The following is a 19,248-nucleotide window of genomic DNA, read 5'->3' as shown; positions in this document are numbered from 1 at the left end:
GTATAGACATATTTACTTTCGGGTAGCTTTGATACGGAAGTATATATATATGGAAGTATTTAGCTTGCAACCTAGAGCCCAAACTTTCAATTCTACATATATAATTGTGGGGTTGGGCTGAAATGAAATCCTTCTGTAGGTACGCTAACCACGAATACGTAGATTGAATGTAGCTGATGACTAGCTATATATCGAGAGAGTACGTGTTATGCCACTAACATAGAACCTGATTGCCGCCTTAGGCTAGCAATTTTGTGAGGATGAATAGGACGAGCATGCATCATGATTGTTGCTTGTGCATAAACATGCTCCTCTCACCTTTGTTCTATTAATGGATAACTTCTTGTAACCATATGGTCATGTTGTGCATGACTAAAAACTAAATTGCTAAATGTAAGTAAAACTTATTTTGAAGAGTTATCCACCTACTCAGTAAAAAAAGGAAATAAAAGATAATAGTACCTTACCACCATGTTTTGCATGATATGTGTAGTAGTGTTGCTGTAGATGACTACTTATTAGGTGCGAGTTTTGTGCTTAGTAATAGTCGCTTAAGCTAATTGGATTGAGTGTTTCAGAATGCTTGCTTAAGAACATGATGTATGTGTGGATGCTTGTTATCTAGGTAGTGTCATAGCTATCACCCCTTTTTGTCCTCGGTAAGCATATGAGTGTTGAAGAGCGCTATTCTGGAACAGCATCCAAGTTGATAATCTCATGGTTGTCGTCTCCAAATAAGTTCTCTCTTAGGAGCCTAAGCCTATACACGTGGTTGCTAGCCCTTGAACGTTGCGCTACGAAGACCTATATCCATGCCTTTGCTTAACCTTAAGCCCAGGCTTAGTTCCCTTGAATGCTTGCATATGTCATGGATGTCTTGCTCCTGTGTGGGAAGACCCTGCTAAAAAATCCTTGTCGGACCTCATTGCTCCTTCTCCTATAGATGATCTGGTGCAACGCTAATCGCTATCTACCCTGGTTTTGGAACCTTTTCCTCACAGATCATGTCGTTGCTTTATCAACTAAATCCCTAGTTAGTGCATTGGCTCTATCCCTCAAATCTCGTTTGTTTTGTCTCCAACTCTTTCAAGTTGCTGGATATTTATCAGTCTTGATCTCATGTTGCTGCTCGGCAAGACCAAATCTCATGTTAGTCTTTACCTGATAATCACCTTGGTGGACACAAGACGTATATGGAAATAAAGGAAGAGTCCCCTGCTCAGTTGTCTTCAGCAATTAAGCTATGTTCTCTTGCGCTATGTTTTGATCTTTAGATCGCCTCCTTATTGACTCCTAACCTTGTGACTACCTTTGCTTGCTATCCCTCCTTCGCATAGTGCTTGCTCCTATGCAACCCAATTTGTGCCACGTGAGATTTCTTGTGGGTTGTATGTTCAGTAATGGTGCCACGATTAGCGATCTACGGTGCCACGATGAAACCGAGAGCCCATGTGGGTGCACACACAAGGCTATGCTGCTCGGCATGCGCTGGTATCAAGGTTCCTAGTCATGATCTATTGTAGAACTACACCAATGTGTCATTTTTATGTGAGCACCTCCTTAGTTATCTCTCCTTATCATGTTAGAAGATCTGTATGTCAAACCAGATGCAATAGGACTTCCTTCTAAAGTCATCCAAAGGATAACCTTTGAAGAATATGCCACTGACATGAACATAAATAGACTACAAGAGATGGTAGACAAGTGACTCTACTTGATTGTCCCTATAATGACATCGATCATCTAGTGAGCAACTTATGTCATTCCCGTTGGATCAGAAAGGTGCACCACACTTAAGGTTGAACAAGTTATCAGTCAGATGATAAATGGACCAGGATATTATGTGCTGTAATAGGTCACCTAGTGCTCATGAGCTTCTTGTTCAAGTTCTTGATCGTTAGGTGCATAAGGATCATGTAGACAGAAATCAACCTTCTTTGGTGTCGCCCCATTTCTGCCGATTTCCATGGTGACTGTCTGTTTGCACATCAACTACAATTGTTGCCATCAAAAAGGAAGTTTTAGAGTTTTTAAATGTTCGGAGACAACTAATTAGTTACCAATAGGAAAGTTAAGTTATAGCTAGGTAATAACTCTTTGGTAGCTCCGAAGGCTATGTCTCACAGAACAATGTTAAGCAAAGAAGCAGCAAAGCTGATCAGTAATGCAAGTCATGCTTTCTTCTTCAAACCCTATGCCATCAAGTCAATTTCCATCTTGAACAACCACACAAATACTACAATATGTTGTATTAGCTAAGTAAAGAGCTAGAGAAAGCACGTCCCTAGTCTCGGTCAGCATCATTATGTATATGGTGCTATCAAAGGATTTGTTCAAGACTCTATTGGAGAAAGTACAGAAGGGTAGTCAGAAACGGTCCCTTGTCTTTGTAGGACTACCCCTCCACGTGAAGTATGCACTGTGCCCTGCAAAAACAACCCACCAGTCCAATGCTTGTGCATCGTTGAGCTGGTGCCTAAATCAACGGTTGAAGTTGTTCCCTGGGAAGCATATAAGGAAAACCCTAGCCTCCATCCTCAGCAAAAAGGTACCGCTGTCATAAAAAGAGTTAAAGACTATGAACACACTTCCCAATGTGTAAATCAAAGGAAAAGAAGAGCAGGAAATCTGTCGAGATTTTATGGCACTAAACCGGTTATCTTTAAGCCAGTGATTAGTGGCTCAAACATGGTTGAATTCACACCAAACGTGGTAATCTCATTCCTCACTTAAGTTACTTTGATGTCTTAAGTTGGTTTGAGTATTGGTTGAGAAAAGGATCGGATTTGAGAGATATTTTGTCAGTTCGGGTCACAAAAATTTCAAAACCAAGCGGTTTTCGTAGATGATTTGTTGGATAGTCAAACGGTGTCCATTTGAGCTGAATTTTGGTCAGTAGTTAAAGGAATCTTGGGTCTAAATTCCTACCAAAATTTGTATACAATGGAGCCGTAGTTTATGAGATATGAACTAAAAACCAAAGTGTACAGAATCTACGATTTCTCTGCTGACTACTATCATCCCTCATATTAGAAGGTTGTGTTTGTAGTTTAGGTCATGTTGGCAATGTGATGATTGTTAATCCTTTAGATGCCCTAGAAAAGACTCCTTGCACCCTTTGTGCCTTGCTTTTTCCCTCTCATATCAACAATGCTTGAGCAGTCAAGGTGTTCTACATGTCAATTTATGGCATTACGAGTCGAAAACAATTTGAAAAGTGTCAAACAATAGATTTTAGATTATGATTATGAGTTGTTGATTAACATTAGAAAGAAATCTTAAATGTCAAATGTAGTCCAACAAAGCTAGTTTTGCTACCGTGCAAGTGAATCCAATTTACTGTGCAACAACACCATGAATGAAAATCGTACGCAATCTTGGTAGCGTACTATTTTTCCAATTGGTGTATACTTGCAACTTTTGTTGTCCTCTAAACCTCGCTATCCTCCTTCTTCAATAATGATTTCCAAGGCAGACTTGTCCTTGTACCTTCCATGTGTTTTTACCTAAGAGGTTGCATCAGATTCAACCTAGATAATTGTTGCCGCTTGGATACGAGGATTCCCTCAAATAATGATCGTTGAAAATGCTGAGTCAATAGAGTCAGCTATCACATTTACTGCTCACTCAATAGACTTAGATAATAAAGTGTTATCATTAGAGAAAGAGAACTACACACATGGAACATTATGTAGTTTTGCATCGGTTGGCATCTGAGTGATTAAACAGTTACGACTGACATAGATATTGTCTATTGGTTACTCGGTTTCTCACAGCCTCAAAGCTACTTTGGTACAAGACTGCTTTTTGAACTTTGTGAATGAACATGGAACCATTGTAATGAGTAGCTTTCAAAAGCTTGCAGTCTAGTGCAAAGTTTACATGGTCCATGCTATATTCACTAGAAGAAATAGATATTATGGGTAGTTAGTTTATGCTCCGTAGTACTCTTCGTATCCCGAGAACAAAGTGATGTGCTATCTTAGATTCCTCCCAAAGTAACAATGCTTCATGGAACTCAATGAAAGAAATTCTTTAGACAAAATTTACTACGAAGAGCAAATATCAAAAAGTTGTCTTGACCAAATTAGCCTCTCTAATGCTCCGAAGCTAAGTAGCCTAATGCTGTCATTGATGTTGGAAAACGGATCACACGCTTCTCTTCCCTTAAAAGTCTTTCGCACCCAATCTCGAGGCAAGATTCTCGTAAGGGGGGAGGGGTGTAACACCTCAAGTGTTTATCACTAGTTAAGTAGTGGGCTTGAGCTCCAACATAACAAGTTAAGTGGTAATCAAGATCTCTAGTTCAAACTAGTAAGTGGTGATAAAGGTGTTGAGATCCAATCTATGAAAATGAGCCCCAACTTGGACTTGGACAATACACTTTGCTTACATGTGGACCCTGGTTAAGGTTAGGCATGAGTAATGTTAAACATGCTTGTTTCATGTACATTACATCAACATACATCCATCTTGACCAGTGGAAAAGTTTTATGAAGTTTGGAATCAAGAAGTCACATGAAATAATAAGTTATAATCTCCCCTGAATTGCTTCATCAAGTGAATGGGAATATGAGATATTGACCAAACCATGCTACCTTTCCCAAATGACTCTAATTGAACTCTACAATAAAAGTCATGCAGGGATCATGTTGAGAAAATGTTAAGAAAATGCCTCAATTAGTCAAAAACCCTAATTCTAGGGTTTAACGAGGTGCTGCTTTGACCAAGATGAAGCAATGGTTTCTGTACCAGGTATGGGGTTTGACCTTTAATAAAAGTTGAAGTTTAAGTGGAGTACAATAAACTTTATTTTTGGACCAAGACCTAATTCAACACCTAAGTGACTCAAACAGTGGCCTCAAGTTTGAATCAGCTGCTGTTTCTGGGCTCTAAATAATTCTAAGTCCGGAATTCATCGTCATTGACATTGGCGTAACGCGTTCTCTAAAATTTGTTAAACTCCTCAAGTTGAGCCAAAAGTAAAAGTTGGAATATATGTTTTGGAGAAGGACATACAAAAAGTTGGAATCAATTTGACCATGTTTTGACAAATAATTCGAGCTCAAGTAGAGAAAGGCTTAATCCTTGATTAGTCGCTGATAGTGTCAACTTTGGGCTTAGTTACCCATTAATTTGTTTATCTAATGACTTGGCGCCCTTAAGGAAAGATGTAGAGCAGTTCATGGGCTTCAACTTTGCTTTTGGGCCTAGGGTCCAATTCGGCCCGTAACTAGCCCAAAATTGGCTCCCACGTAGGCCACACCGTTGCCCACCACGCACTCGGGGAAATGCCCCAATGGGCGACGCGTGTCCGAGACATGGCCACCATGCTTGAGTTGAGCGCCCCACCATGCCGACATGCGTCCCACCTCCTCTACCGATGCTGCCACTCTGATTTGGATGTAACCGTGCTCCCTGATCCGCTCCACTCACTCCCTCTGCGCTCTCTCTCGCCCTCGGTGCCCCGCACGTGCGCACCAGAGTGCGGCCGCCATTGACGCCGCTGAGCGAAGCTCGCTACCACTAGCACTGCTACCCCTCGGCCTCCCCATGCCTACATCCATGCTCATTGCTGTCTATCGCCACTGCCACATCGCCTTGCCACTGTCACAGCCGGTCGCGCGCGGATGCCGCCATGGTCGAGGTGGGCCAAGCTCACCGCTATCGTGGCCAGGCCACTCCGGGCCTTCTCTGCCCCAACCGAGTGCTGCTATGCCTCCACCACTACACGCCACCCCTCCTGCGCCCCTTTCCCGGCCACCGTGGCCACCATAGGGCCGTCATCGGAGCAGCTGCTGCTGCAGCTGCGGGCGCACACGGCCAAGCCACATCGGGCCACTGTGGGGTGAGTTGTGGGCTCTTCTCAGGGCATGCGGGCACCCTAATGCTTCCCACTACTGCCGGCCACCGCCTGCCAAGGCTAGCCAACCCCGCTGTCACCGCCGCCAGAGCTGTGCCTCTACGCGCCATGCATGCACGCCAGGCCGCCTTGGGCCATCTTCGTCTAGGCTGAGCAACTCAGTGGATGCACATGGACCCCTTGATGCTCTGCAGCCCATCCCCCATCACCGACGAGCCTCCTCTAGTAGGCACCGGGGATCCCCCCTCCGCCTCCTCTGTTTTGACCACGTGAAGGACCTCGCGTAGAAATTTGACGAAAGGGAAGGACCGAACTGTGAATCCCTTAACTTAGGGGAATAGTACCTATAAGGACCTATTTGCTGGAATCCGTTTTAGTGAAATGTTAGTGTCCTCGGTGCAAATCTATTTTTCTTTTATGGCTAAAACTTTGGCAAATCCTAACAAATTGTAGAAAAATCGTAAAATCATAAATAAGGAGTTTTTGGAATCCTTGTGAGTAGGTCTACACATTAGAGTCATAATATGATATATGTTAGTAGAAAGTTTCTGATGTTTTTATTTATTCTTGCAAAGTGCTTTTAAAAATCCTTTTAAGTTATCGGATGCATACCTTGAGTTATAGAAGTCCAAAAATGGTAGTTCCAGTTGTGTTTATCTTGTGATGACATGCTCTAGCTAATAAAAATATTAAACATGCTAGTTGTCTACTATTTTTATAATGTTTTGATTTAATCTGGTTAAATAGGCAATTTTAGCTTATTTTTCTTGCCATTTTCATATCTAAAGTTGTGGTGCTCCAATTGCTGTGAAATTTTTGTGGTAGGCTACTGATTCTATGTGTGTCTGTGGTAAAAATTTCATGGTCATTAGATATAGTATGACTGAGTTATTGATTTAACTTGCCTAGATCTTGATAAATGGTTTATAAATAATTGGTATATGAAAAAATATTAAACGTGGTTCCTTTGACTTTGCATGATGATGTTGTGACCTAAAAACACTTAATATGGCCATGTGCTTGCAGAAAATATTGAATTTTATATTTATCTTGCTCTCACATGATTTCTTACAATAGCAATTTGTCCTTTTTGTAGTAATTAAATTATAAAACTTGAGCATGTGAAATTTGTGTAGTAATCATGTTTGGTCATCATATTCCTCTCATAAAAGTCTCAGCCCCAAACTAGTTGTTCTCATATGGCACTCAAAATAGCATATATATTGCATTATATACATAGAGGATGAAAGTTTGCTAATATATCTATGTAGTTATTGTCCTATGATGCTTTTCATAGCTATTAGTATGTGCTATGATTGTTTGAATATGGTCACTAGCTGTTTAAAGTAGCATGTATGTCAAGAACATGTTAGTTTGTAGCAACTAAATAAAAGATGAATGTTGTATGCCTCAGCTGTCTAGAGTACAGATACAATTTTGGTTGTGCAATTAGTTTCGTGATGCAAATGATGTTTTCTGTGAATATGTCAAGTACCAAAGTTGTAGGTAACTTCATAATCTAGCTTGTGTTAAATGTTCATGACCATAGGCCTGATAATTTAGGAGCTATAGATTTTATAATTTCCCTATTAGGTTTTGCATGCTCTCTGTATAGATCTGAATTATTATGTTGTTTGACTTAGCTAAGCTTTGAATCATGTCTTGGAGATAATAGAAAAAGTGTAGTTATTTTAATGAGCTTTACAAATTGTTAAAGATCACCCCTTTTGGTGTTCTAAATATCCAGTTATGAGATTGTCAAGTGGAGTGACAGATTATGTCCTAATCTGGACAGAGATATCTTCTTTGTGATGTTTGACCTGGTTCACTTTGGAATTATCTTGTGGTGTTTAGAACAAAGTTGTGCATGGTTTGCTAAGATTTCTAAAAAGTCTAGAACCACCTTGTTGTGAAAACTAGAACTCAACTTATTGATGTCTGAAGTTGCATGTCCGATTCTATCCATGTTTTGGACAGAATTGTTGCTTTGTGTGTTTAAGGCCAAATAACTATTGAATCACCTAAAGATGATAATAAGAAAGTTGTAGATAACTTAATAATATTTCTATAAAGTTAAGGATCATGCTTGTTGGATGATTAGAACTCCAGTTATACATTTATGAAGTTAATGTCATTTTTCTGTCCTTATCAGTATAGACCTAAGATATTGGCATATTTGATCATGTTAACCTATGAGTTAGCTTTTGGAATGAATAACAAAGTTGCAGAAAGTTTCATTAGGTTTCCATAAAGTCTCCCCCTATTTCTTGGTGTTCGGATCAGAGGCCGTGTTACCCATCGATGTCACTTTCTGAGCACCAAGGATAGAGAACTATGATGAAGAGAACAACGATCATGCACGACAAGATGATGTTGATCGACTTGAGGAAGAATGCTTGGTCACTTGTGTTCAAATAGCCAAGTACCTGGATAGTTTGCGTAAATACTTCAACCACAATATCTAGGAGTGATCATTTGCGATCGACGATATGGTACTCCGTAGGAAATAGAAGACCGACGGGATGTACAAGCTATCTTCACATTGGGAGCGTCCATACATTGTCAAGGTTGTGACCTAACCAGGATCCTATAGACCCCACGATCAAGATGGCGTAGACATCCCTAACTCCTGGCACATTGAACACCTCAGGCATTTCTATCCTTGAGACGTCCTACTAAGATATGTATCCCTTATGTATTTATGCATTTCAATAATGATTTTCTCCATGATGTTTTCTCCATTTGTTGTTTTCTCCATAATTTTCCTCCAATTATCTTTTGTTTTTTTCTATGCTAAACATCTTTAAGATGACGTATATTATCGCCATTCAAATCAGACTACGCCTTCGCCTTAGTCGGACATGCTCAAGGGCTTTGTCTCCCCACACAAATTGACTCCATCAGGATTTGATTACACCCGTTTGCCTATGACTCTGCGTAGCTGCTCAAGCTGCCAAGCCGCTCAAGCCGCCAAGTCACCCGAGCTGCTCGAGCCACTGAGCCGCTCGAGCCATCGAGCCGCCAAGCGAGCTACCCAAGCCGCTCGAGCTACCAAGCGAGCTGCCTAAGTCATAAGCAAGCCACACTGTACCACGATGATGACCGCCGTGAAGAACGGTGTTGTGATAATAATGATCGCCATCATGACGACAGGTCAGAAAAGCTCGAGGGCTAGGCAATTTCATCGCCATTGACCAGTCATGTTTTCATTTTGCATTATCCAGAAGCAGCCCTGTCCTCAACTTAGCACCTAAACGTGCATGAGCAATAGTGCTCTACGTCATGAGCGAGCGGTAGTGGCTCCTCGGTGATGCCCATATTTCTAAGCATGCACAAGAATCTTGGGATAGAATGCGCCACACGTCTCGTCGATATAGTGCTAATCACTCTCCAAATTTTGCCACGGTCAAGTGTTAAGCACTCTCCAATGGTCAAGTGCTAGATGCACTTAAGTTGATTGCCCATTCTTGATGTTGCTGGTACATGCTCTAAATTATGTAGCCCTAGTTACTTAGTTGAATGACTTGCTCTCTAGTACTTAAATCATTATGATGTGACAATTCTTCATATTCATGCACTTGCATCTCATCTAGGTACGCTAGATGCACCACGTGAAGGACGTGATGTTGAAGCCAAACCCGAAAATAGAGTTTGGTAAATCTAGAAGACAGAAGGACTAAGCAAGTACTGAGATGGAAGATACTCACCAACCGAGTGTCATCTAACAAACACTGGCCTAGTGTTGGATCCTAGGAAAGCCCCAGAGCATTCTAAGTCTCCTATGTTTTTACAAATATCACTTGCGTCCTTTATGTTTGATGCATTACGTTATAAGAGTTGATTGTAACCTCTTGATGCATAAAACTACCTTGTCTAGATATATACCTTGAACCCTATGTAGGTCCAGGATCAAAGGTATGCTTAGCAATGCTTAGACCGGTAGAAGTCGGGTGATTTTCTATCACCTGCGATATATAGGTGGATACCAAAGCACTGTTGGCTATATTTGCTATAATGGAAATAACCATGTGTTGATAAATAAAAGGAGATCGAGCGGGATTGTGATAGAGAAGCAACAAGGCATGGAGGTCTTGGTGCCTATTTATCCCCGTCTGTGTCGATTAAGGACCGATATGCTGTATGTACTCATGTCATGTTGAACGCATGCCTAGCACTTAGTTGGTCGGATAACTCGTTCTGACCGCAAAGCCGAGTAGCTCAACTCAGGATGAGACCTGGTAAGTGAAAGTGCGCACACTGGAGGCAGTAAGGATGTGTGGGGAGCTAGTGGCGTGAGTCCAAGGGTAGGCCGAGCCTGAACTTTCTGGTAGACTAGTAGAATCTCTTAGGGTGCGGCGCTGATTGGACCCGTGAAGTTGTTTCCTAAGTTGTACCAAAGGTGACCTAAGACTACCTTGGTGTAGGTATATCTGGGTTTGTGTTAGGAATAACTCCCCAGCTAGGTAGGAATCGATTCGAATCGCCGTCTCCCCCGGATAGTGAGAACTTGACTGAGCAGCGGCAACATAGCATGAATTAATGGAATTTGATGGTTATGATTAATATGGAAATGTTACACCAGCTATGGTTACTATTGCATGTTACTAAATGATATTCCACATGTTTGGCATAGGTTAGTTGCTAATCTAGAGATGAATAGCTATAATTAACTTGGTTACCGAATTATAAAATGTATAGCTCAACTAGTGGCTTTTATGCAAAAGTTTATCACTTTATTTCTGGTTTATGATGGGTAAGTCTAGCTTAGTACATTCGAGTACTCAGGGTTTATCCCACCATGTTGCAGGTGAAGTTCTCGACCTGCTGAAGATGGTGGCTAACGGCCGGTGGGTTCGGTGACTCTATATTTATTTCTTATCTATATGCTTTTATCAGAGGATGTCACTTATGTTAGCAATGTATTTGGAACTTATATTATTGTAATCATTGAAAGCTATGTTGTTTTCACTAATCGGTTTTGAAACCCAAACTTGTATTATTATTTGTGAACTCATTGTAAACATTATTTCTGCTGCAACTCTGTGTATATGATGTGTATTTGCTTAATTATGCGATCTTGGTTATGATATTGATTTACAGAGGTCCTTCATGACACTCGGTGGACTACCGGGTTTATATAAGTGAAAGTATGCACGTGTCAACGTGTTAAATGGGGACAACCGTACTTGATCTTGTATAAATTGGGTGGTTCTATCACATTTCCTGCCTCTTGGCCATTCGCATGCTAGGGACTGGACATGATTGGGCCATTCAAGAACACCCCTGGCGGATTCAAATGGGTTTATGTCGCTATTGACAAATTCTCCAAGTGGATCACGTACAAGCCGCTCGTCTAGTCTATAGCAAAGAAAGTAGCGGAGCTCTTCAACGACATGATCCATTGGTTTGGGCTGCCAAACAGTATCATCACCAACCTTGGTTCTACATTTACTGGCAACAACTTCTAGGATTTCTATGAGGATCGATGCATATCCATTAAGTATGTATCGGTCGCGCACCCCAGGACTAATGGCTAGGTTGAGCGAGCAAACGGCATGATTTTAGACGCCCTGAAGAAGAGGTTATATGAGAAGAATCAGAAATATCCGAGCAAATGGCTCAAAGAACTACCAGCTGTGGTCTGGGGACTAAGGACCTAGCCCAGTTGCAACACTAGAGTCTCCCCCTATTTCTTGGTGTTCGAATCAGAGGCCATGTTACCTGTCGATGTCGCTTTCCGAGCACCAAGGATAGAGAACTATGATGAAGAGAACTACGATTAGGCACGACAAGACAATGTCGACCGACTTGAGGAAGAACGCTTGGTCACATGTGTTCAGACGACCAAGTACCTAGACAGTCTGCATAAATACTTCAACTGCAATATCCAGGAGCGATCCTTCGCGATCGACGACATGGTACTCCGTAGGAAATAGAAGACTAACGGGATGTACAAGCTATCTTCACCCTGGGCGGGTCCAAACATTGTCAAGGTTGTGACTCGACCAGGATCCTATAGACTCCGCGATCAAGATGGCGTAGACATCCCTAACTCCTAGCACATCGAACACCTCGGGCATTTCCATGCTAAACATCTTTAAGATGACGCGTACTATTGCCATTCAAATCGGACTGCACCTTCGCCTTAGTCGGACATGCTCAAGGGCTTCGTCTCCCCACACAAAATGACTCCGTTAGGCTCTGATTATGCCCATTTTCCTATGACTCCGCTTAGCCGCTCAAGCCACCCGAGCCGCTCAAGCCACTGAGCCGCTCGAGCCGTCGAGCCGCTGAGTCACCCGAGCCGCCAAGCGAGCTACCAAGTGAGCTGCCCGAGCCACCAAGCGGACTGCTAAGCGAGCCACCTGAGTCGTAAGCAAGCCGCGCCGCACCATGATGATGACCGCCGCGAAGAACATCATTGTGATAACAACGACCGCCGTCATGACGATAGGCCAGAAAAGCTTGAGGGCTGGGCAATTTCATCACCATCGACCAGTCACATTTTCATTTGCGTTATTCCAGAAGCAGCCCTATCCTCGACTTAGCACCTAAACATGCATGAGCAGTAGTGCCCTATGTCATGAGTGGGCGGTAGTGGCTCCTCGGTGATGCCCATATTCCTAAGCGTGAACAAGAATCTTGGGATAGAATGTGCCACACGTCTCGTCGATATAGTGCTAATCACTCTCCAAATTTTGCCACGGTCAAGTGCTAATCACTCTCCAAATTTTGATACAGTCAAGTGCTAAGCACTCTCCTATGTTCTCCATGGCATAGTGCGAAGCACTCTCCAATTTCTCCATGGTATAGTGCTAAGCACTCTCCATTTTCTCCACGGTTTAAGTGCTAAGCACTCTCCAATTTTCTCCAACGGTAAAGTGCTAAGCACTCTCCATTTTTTCTCCATTTTTAAGTGCTCAACACTCTCCAAATTTTACTCCAATGTCCAGTGCTAAGCACGGGGATTTCATCCTTTTTACTTGTTTCCTTGATCCTGCTCTATCTTACAGCAGGCTCGGGGACTAGGTGTGTACACTTCACCTAGCAGGGAGTGTATTGTTTTTTTCCTCTTACTAGTCTTCAGCTAAGCTAGGGGCTGGCTGTGTGCTCGGCTAAGCTAGGACTCAGTTATTCTGATTAACTGATTGTTGTACTTCTTTGATCCTGACACCAGGTGTATTCTTCACCTACTATCAGGCTCGGGGACTACAATGTATACATTGCACCTTGCGGTGCTTGTATCAAATTTAACGGTTGGCTAAGTTCCCATTTTCTTTCTCAGTCATTGATATTCTTTGATCCTGACGCCAGGTGTCTTCTTCACCTACTGCCAGGCTTGGGGACTACAATGTATACATTGCACCTTGCGACGCATGTATCAATACTAACATCCTCTTTGACTAAGTCATGGATGATGATCATCTAACTTCGCCAACGAAGCCTAAATGTGTACACTTCACCTAAGGTGGAGAATTTTTTAAATTTTAATACATCCTTCTAGCAAGCCTTACTTGAGTATGTTTGAGGCCTGTTGACCAGTTAAACTGGTCGGTACTTTATTTTGTTGATCGGATTACCAGTTAAACTGGTTAGATTACTAGTCAAACTGGTCGGCACTTCATTTTGTTGATTGGATTACCAGTTAAACTGGTCGGATTGCTAGATTAACTGTTTGAGTCCAAGTTAAACTACTCGGACCTGCTCAATATGGCATTGCTCAGTGGATACAAGGCGCTTGGAGACTAGCTGTGGGGGGTATAACCCCAGGTACCCACGACAATGGATATGGGCCGCACCACCAGGGGAGGTCTAGCCCATAAGATCAAGGCCTACGGTGCTCGGCTCTGGTCAGCGTGCACTACAAGGTAATCAGAAGACATCTTGGCGATGAAGGAAGATCTGTTTGGATATGATAGATATCGTATTCCTTGCAAATACTTACCATATAGCTGAATAGATCTAAACCTAAACCGACCTGTAACCCTACTCTCCAGACTATATAAGGAGGGTAGGGACCCCCCTCGAAGACATCTTATATTCAATACAATCCACCAAAGACATAAGATGTTGGGTATTACGTCGATGAGACGGCCTGGACCTGTCTAAATCGCTTGTCTCTGCGCTTGTGTCACCATCTGGCTCCTATTACGTGCACCTCCACCGATTCATCTACTACCGTGGGCAGACCCCTCGGTAGACTGCCGACCATATTTCGTCGACACCTACCCATTCCCCTGCCTTGTGATCCAGACTTCCCAATTCTGCAATATGCGGATGACACCCTTATTTTCAATGTCGTTCAGTTAAATCATCTGAAGAGCCTTCTGCATTCTTTTGCTGATTCTTCAGGCCTCAGGGTCGCCTTTGACAAATCTTTGATGCTGCCCATTAATGTTTCTAAAGATAAACTAGAACTGCTAGCTAATGCCCTCGGTTGCTTAAAATGTTCTCTTCCTTTTACCTATTTGGACCTTCTTTTGAGTACTACCAAACCTTCACTAGCTGATTTCTGGCCCCTGGTGTCTAAATGTGAAAGAAGGTTGACTACCTTCTCATCTTTTTTATCTGAGACTAGAAGATTAGAAATGACAAATGCAGTTCTATCTACCCTTTCAACCTTTGCCATGTGTACCTTTTTACTCCCTAAGAGGGTGATTAAGTAAATAGATAAATTTTGCAAACACTGCTTATGGAGAGGCTCAGATGTAAACAATAGGAAGCCACCAAAAGCTGGTTGTCTTTTGGTTTGTTTACCCAAAACTAGAGGTGGGGTTGGGGGCCATCAATCTTAGTATTCGTAACGAATGGCTTCTGCTTAAGAATTTCCATAAATTTTACAAGGAAGATGTTCCCTGGGTGCAGCTTGTGTGGAGTAAGCACTATTCTGGCAATATACTACCCATCTCAGAAGGCCGTGAATGGGGTCTTTTTGGTGGTGTGATATTTTAAAACTCCTGAGTCAGTTCAAAGGCATTGTTGTGATTTCAATCAGAGATGGGGCCACATGTCTTCTGTGGCATGATCATTGGGGAGGTAACATTTTGAGTCAGCATTTCCCAGAACTGTACTCATTTTCCTAGGTTGCGATCTCTATACCTTTACCCTAGAATCTGTTTCATTTGCCTCTAACTACCGAAGCTTACAATCAGTTTTTAGAGCTTGTTTCTATCTTTTAGAATTTTTAGTTACAGTCATCAAATGACAGTTGGACTTATATTTGGGGCTCCTCAGTTTTCTCTTCTAACCAAGCTTAAGCATCTTATTGCCCATCGTTAGGTTCACAGAGGTCATTAATGGCTTTGGCGTTCTGCTTGTCAAAACAAGCATAATTTTTTCTTTTGGCTGCTTCTCAAAGATAGACTTAGTACTAGGTAGCTTCTGAGAAGAAAGAATATTTTCTTGGATGACTATAATTGTGTCTTCTGCTCCAACGCTATCGAGGAAGATCTGCTTCATCTCTTCTTCCATTGTCCTTTTGCATTGGACTGCTGCTTCAGTCTTCATCTCCTGGTACCCAACACTTCAGAGCTTGAAATCATCTTGGAAGCATTCAAAGTGCTGCTTCATCTGCCTTCTTCATGGAAGTAATTATTACAAAACCAGCGAATGATTTCCCAACATGCAACAATTTTCTTTTCTGGAAAAAAATCCCACCTTGTTACCATTTCGGATGCGCCCATCCCACACTCCCCATCATGCGCCCACACCTCTCCCGCTCCCTTTCCAATTGGTTGTGACGTCACTTGATGCAAACCAGAAAAAAGCAAAATATTTATTTGGGATTGCTATAACTTCTGAGTGATGTATCCATTTTATTGCATCTGCATGGGTGTGTTCTACATGACGAGGCGAACAAAACTAGACCCGACTTACATATGTTTCAAAGAATTTTATTCTAGTAGAAATTTGTGTATTAACATATAACATATAACTTATGCTAAAACTTAGAAACATAAATGTTATGAAACACAACTTATGTATAGAATGTCATATTGTCCAAGTTGTGAACATAACTGGTGCATAAAAGTTATGTGTATAAACTTGAAAACACTAAAGTTATGAAACAAAAGTTAGGAATAAAAGTTATTAAACACAAAGGAACATATTAACTTATAACTTATGCCAAAATGTGGAAACATAAAAGTTATAAAATACAAGAGGACCGAATTAACTTATAACTTATACCAAAACTTGGATACACAAAAATTATGAAACACAATTTATGTATAAAATGTTATATTGTCAAAGTTACGAATATAAGTTGTGCATAAAAGTAATGTGTATAACTTAGTAACTTTTCCAAAAAAAGAAAAGTTATGAATATTTTTTTTTGCCAAAGATAGAAAGTTGCGGAACTGCTCAATTGTTCATTGCATTTGAAACCAGTGAACGCCGCGGGAATGGAATTGGGGATCACCCCTCCTGTTTTGTCAAAAAAAAAAGCAATTGTATCTCCTGATCCTAACACAGTAACGCAACAGCCTATCTTGCTCATGGCTTATATCTACCTGTATGCTGGATGCTCGTCCTCGTCGTCACAGGCTGTGAGAGCCTTGGCTACGTCGTCCATTGTCGGACGGTTGCTCCTGTCCTCCATACACGATAAGGAAATCCGCACCATTTCCAACGCCTGCCGAGGATTAAATTGCCCCTGCAACCTACCGTCCACCAAGGGCACGACGTTGCCGGTAGCCACCACATGCCTCAAGGCCTGAGCGATCTGCGACATCTCCCGGCGCTCCCCGCCCGCCGTGGTCTGGTCACACACCCTGCACCCCATAACAATTTCCAGCAGCACAATGCCGTAACTGTACACGTCTACCTTGGCGTTGATGGGAACGTTGAGCGCCCACTCCGGCGCCATGTACCCTGTCGTCCCTCTCATGTGAGAGAGCTGCATGCTGTCGCCGGCGGCGCCGTCCCTCTTGGAGAGCTTGGCCAGCCCAAAGTCGGCGATCTTGGCGTCGAACTCGCGCGTCAGCAGGATGTTCTCCGGCTTCACGTCGCAGTGGATGACCCACTCGAGGCACTCGTGGTGAAGGTAGGCTAGGCCCCTGGCCGTGCCCAGCGCGATCCTGTACCTCTCGCGCCACGGTAGCGTCCTGTCCGTGCCGAACAGGTGCCTGTCCAGCGACTCGTTCTCCACGTACTCGTACACCAGCAGCTTATGCTTGCCCTGGGAGCAGAACCCCCAGATCCGGACCAGGTTCATGTGGTTGATCCGCCCGATCACCGTCATCTCCGCCCAGAACTCCTCGTCGCCCCACGCCACGTTCGTCAGCTTCTTCACGGCCACCACCTTCCCTTTGTCGAGCACGCCGCGGTATACGACGCCGGAGCCGCCCCGGCCGAGCTCTTCCTTGAAGTTCCCCGTGGCGTCCTTGAGCTCTCGGTACGTGAACCTCCTGAACTGGCCCGTGACCATCCTATACCTGGCCTTCAGTGAGCTGGGTATGCTCTGCTTGCTGGAGAGGAACCACCAGCTTGTTGCAATGAAGATAATATCAAGAACTCCCAGCACTCCGGCGAACGCAAACAGGTACGGCCACTTCGTCCCGTTTCCTGTTCTACTGAATGTGCCCTCTGATCTGCGGATGATCACGGAAATGTTAGGATCGCAGGCAAGGCCTGCGGCGCTCCGTGCAGTGACGAGAGCCGCCGAGGCGTCGAAATCGATAGGAACTTTCAGGTAGATGGTCCCAGAGAAGGCTGAAGACGTGAATCCGTTGAACAGGATGCTTTTCGGGTAGCAGAAGCCTTGGCCTTCAGGCTTGTAGGAGAAGCCGACGCACAAGCACATCTTCAAGCAGAGTTTCTTGCAGTACTCGAACGTGACGGATTGGTAGAACTGCAGGTCGTAGCCGTAGAAGTCGCTGTGCGGCAACTTGAGGAATTTAAACTGCTGCTCCGGCGATGGAGACGGCGGCTGGCTACAGTTGGTGACCCTGAACATCGGCTTGCAGCCTTTCCGCCAGTCCTGCCGATCCACCATCTCGTACGCCGGCGGGCACGAGCACCTGAGTCTCGGCTGGTACTCGCAGAGCGCGTTCTGGCCGCACAGCCCGTGCGTGGAGCACGGCTGCCCCAGCGCCGCCCATGTCACCGCCCAGCCCCCTGTGGACGCGTTCATGCTGTAGATTCTCACGTTGCCATCCTGATCCATGGTCAGCCGCCTCTTGACGCCGGGGCCGAAGTCGGAGGCATGGACTCCCAGGTTGTCGCTCGACAGGAACAAGCCGTTGTCGTCGAGGACGCCGATCCTGGAGCTGTTGTATGTTGTCCGGCCGTTCTTGAACGGATCGTTGATAGGATTATTTGGCCAGTAGATGCTCGATATGTCGGGGCTGTCGTACAGGAGCCGCAGCACGTTGTCATTGTCGTAGTAGAGGCTGAAGTAGCCGGCGACCAGCTTCTTGTCCTTGGTGAGCGGCTGCGACGGGACCAGTGTGTCCGTCGGCCAATCGAAGCTCTGCCACAAGGTGCGGCCGCCGGTGGACGGGTCCGAGATGAGGAGGTTGCCGGTGTCGAGGAGGGATATGGTCAGGGCGCCCCCGCCGCCACTCGTCTTGCTCTCCCACACCGTGCTGCCGTTGGCGTCGTCGAGGGCTAGGCCCCCGTCGCGGCGGAACGAGATCCTAGAGCCCCGGCCGTTCACGGGGGCGCCGGGGTTCGCCGTCCAGATGGCAGTCTTCTCCGCTGCGTCGGTGTACCAGACGGAGAAGGAGAAGGCGTTCTCGCCGGCGTCCTGGAAGCCGCAGGAGAAAGTGCCGTCGGGGGAAGTCAGGAACGGTCGCCCGTGGTCTTCCACCGACAGAGAGGAGCCGGTGCCCAGCGTGTGCTGTGCTGGCTCTGGCGCTGACGACGACGATGACGGACACGGCGCGACGGCGAGCAGCAAGACCAAGGCCAGACAGGTTCCATACCTTGCCATCGTACGTTCCACGCTGCTGCGCTTGTGCACGAATGGAAACTGCAAAGCGGAGCGTGGTATGCTAGGTGAATGGCCACTGATCTGCCCATGCACACAGCACCACAAGGGTTTGCCTTCACGCATGGGGTTAGATGTCATATATATATGGCCATTACTAGCTGTCTGTCTCCAGAATTCCGGATATAGCTCTCTGGCTCCACCAGTATGAACGCATACGTCTGGGCGAGGTACCGGTCGATTTCGAGAAGTTTACTTTGGTCTTCCATCGTGTAGCCTATGCCGTATAGTACAGTTAACGTAAATCGACTGCATCGGTTCCAGGGAATTGAAACTTTGATTAGTTGACGATGAAAGTGACTGGGATATACAGAAGCAAGTGGCACACTATATAGGTAATAATGAACAAAAAAGTGGTCCACAGATCGCCGTTGATAGATCAATGGAATTAGGC

The 19,248-nt window shown here is 44.3% G+C and overlaps 1 protein-coding gene across 1 annotated transcript; it reads right to left on the bottom strand.

The window, feature by feature from the left end:
* Nucleotides 1–16,370: 16,370 nt before the first annotated feature.
* Nucleotides 16,371–18,904, bottom strand: LOC136452672 (putative receptor protein kinase ZmPK1). Its single transcript, XM_066453260.1, has one exon. The coding sequence runs from the start codon at nucleotides 18,795–18,797 to the stop codon at nucleotides 16,371–16,373; it is 2,427 nt and encodes an 808-aa protein (XP_066309357.1). The 5' UTR covers nucleotides 18,798–18,904.
* Nucleotides 18,905–19,248: the final 344 nt, after the last annotated feature.

Source organism: Miscanthus floridulus, chromosome 5 (assembly GCF_019320115.1).
Source record: "Miscanthus floridulus cultivar M001 chromosome 5, ASM1932011v1, whole genome shotgun sequence".
Lineage (NCBI taxonomy): Eukaryota > Viridiplantae > Streptophyta > Magnoliopsida > Poales > Poaceae > Miscanthus > Miscanthus floridulus.
This window is presented reverse-complemented; position numbering and strand designations above follow the sequence as displayed.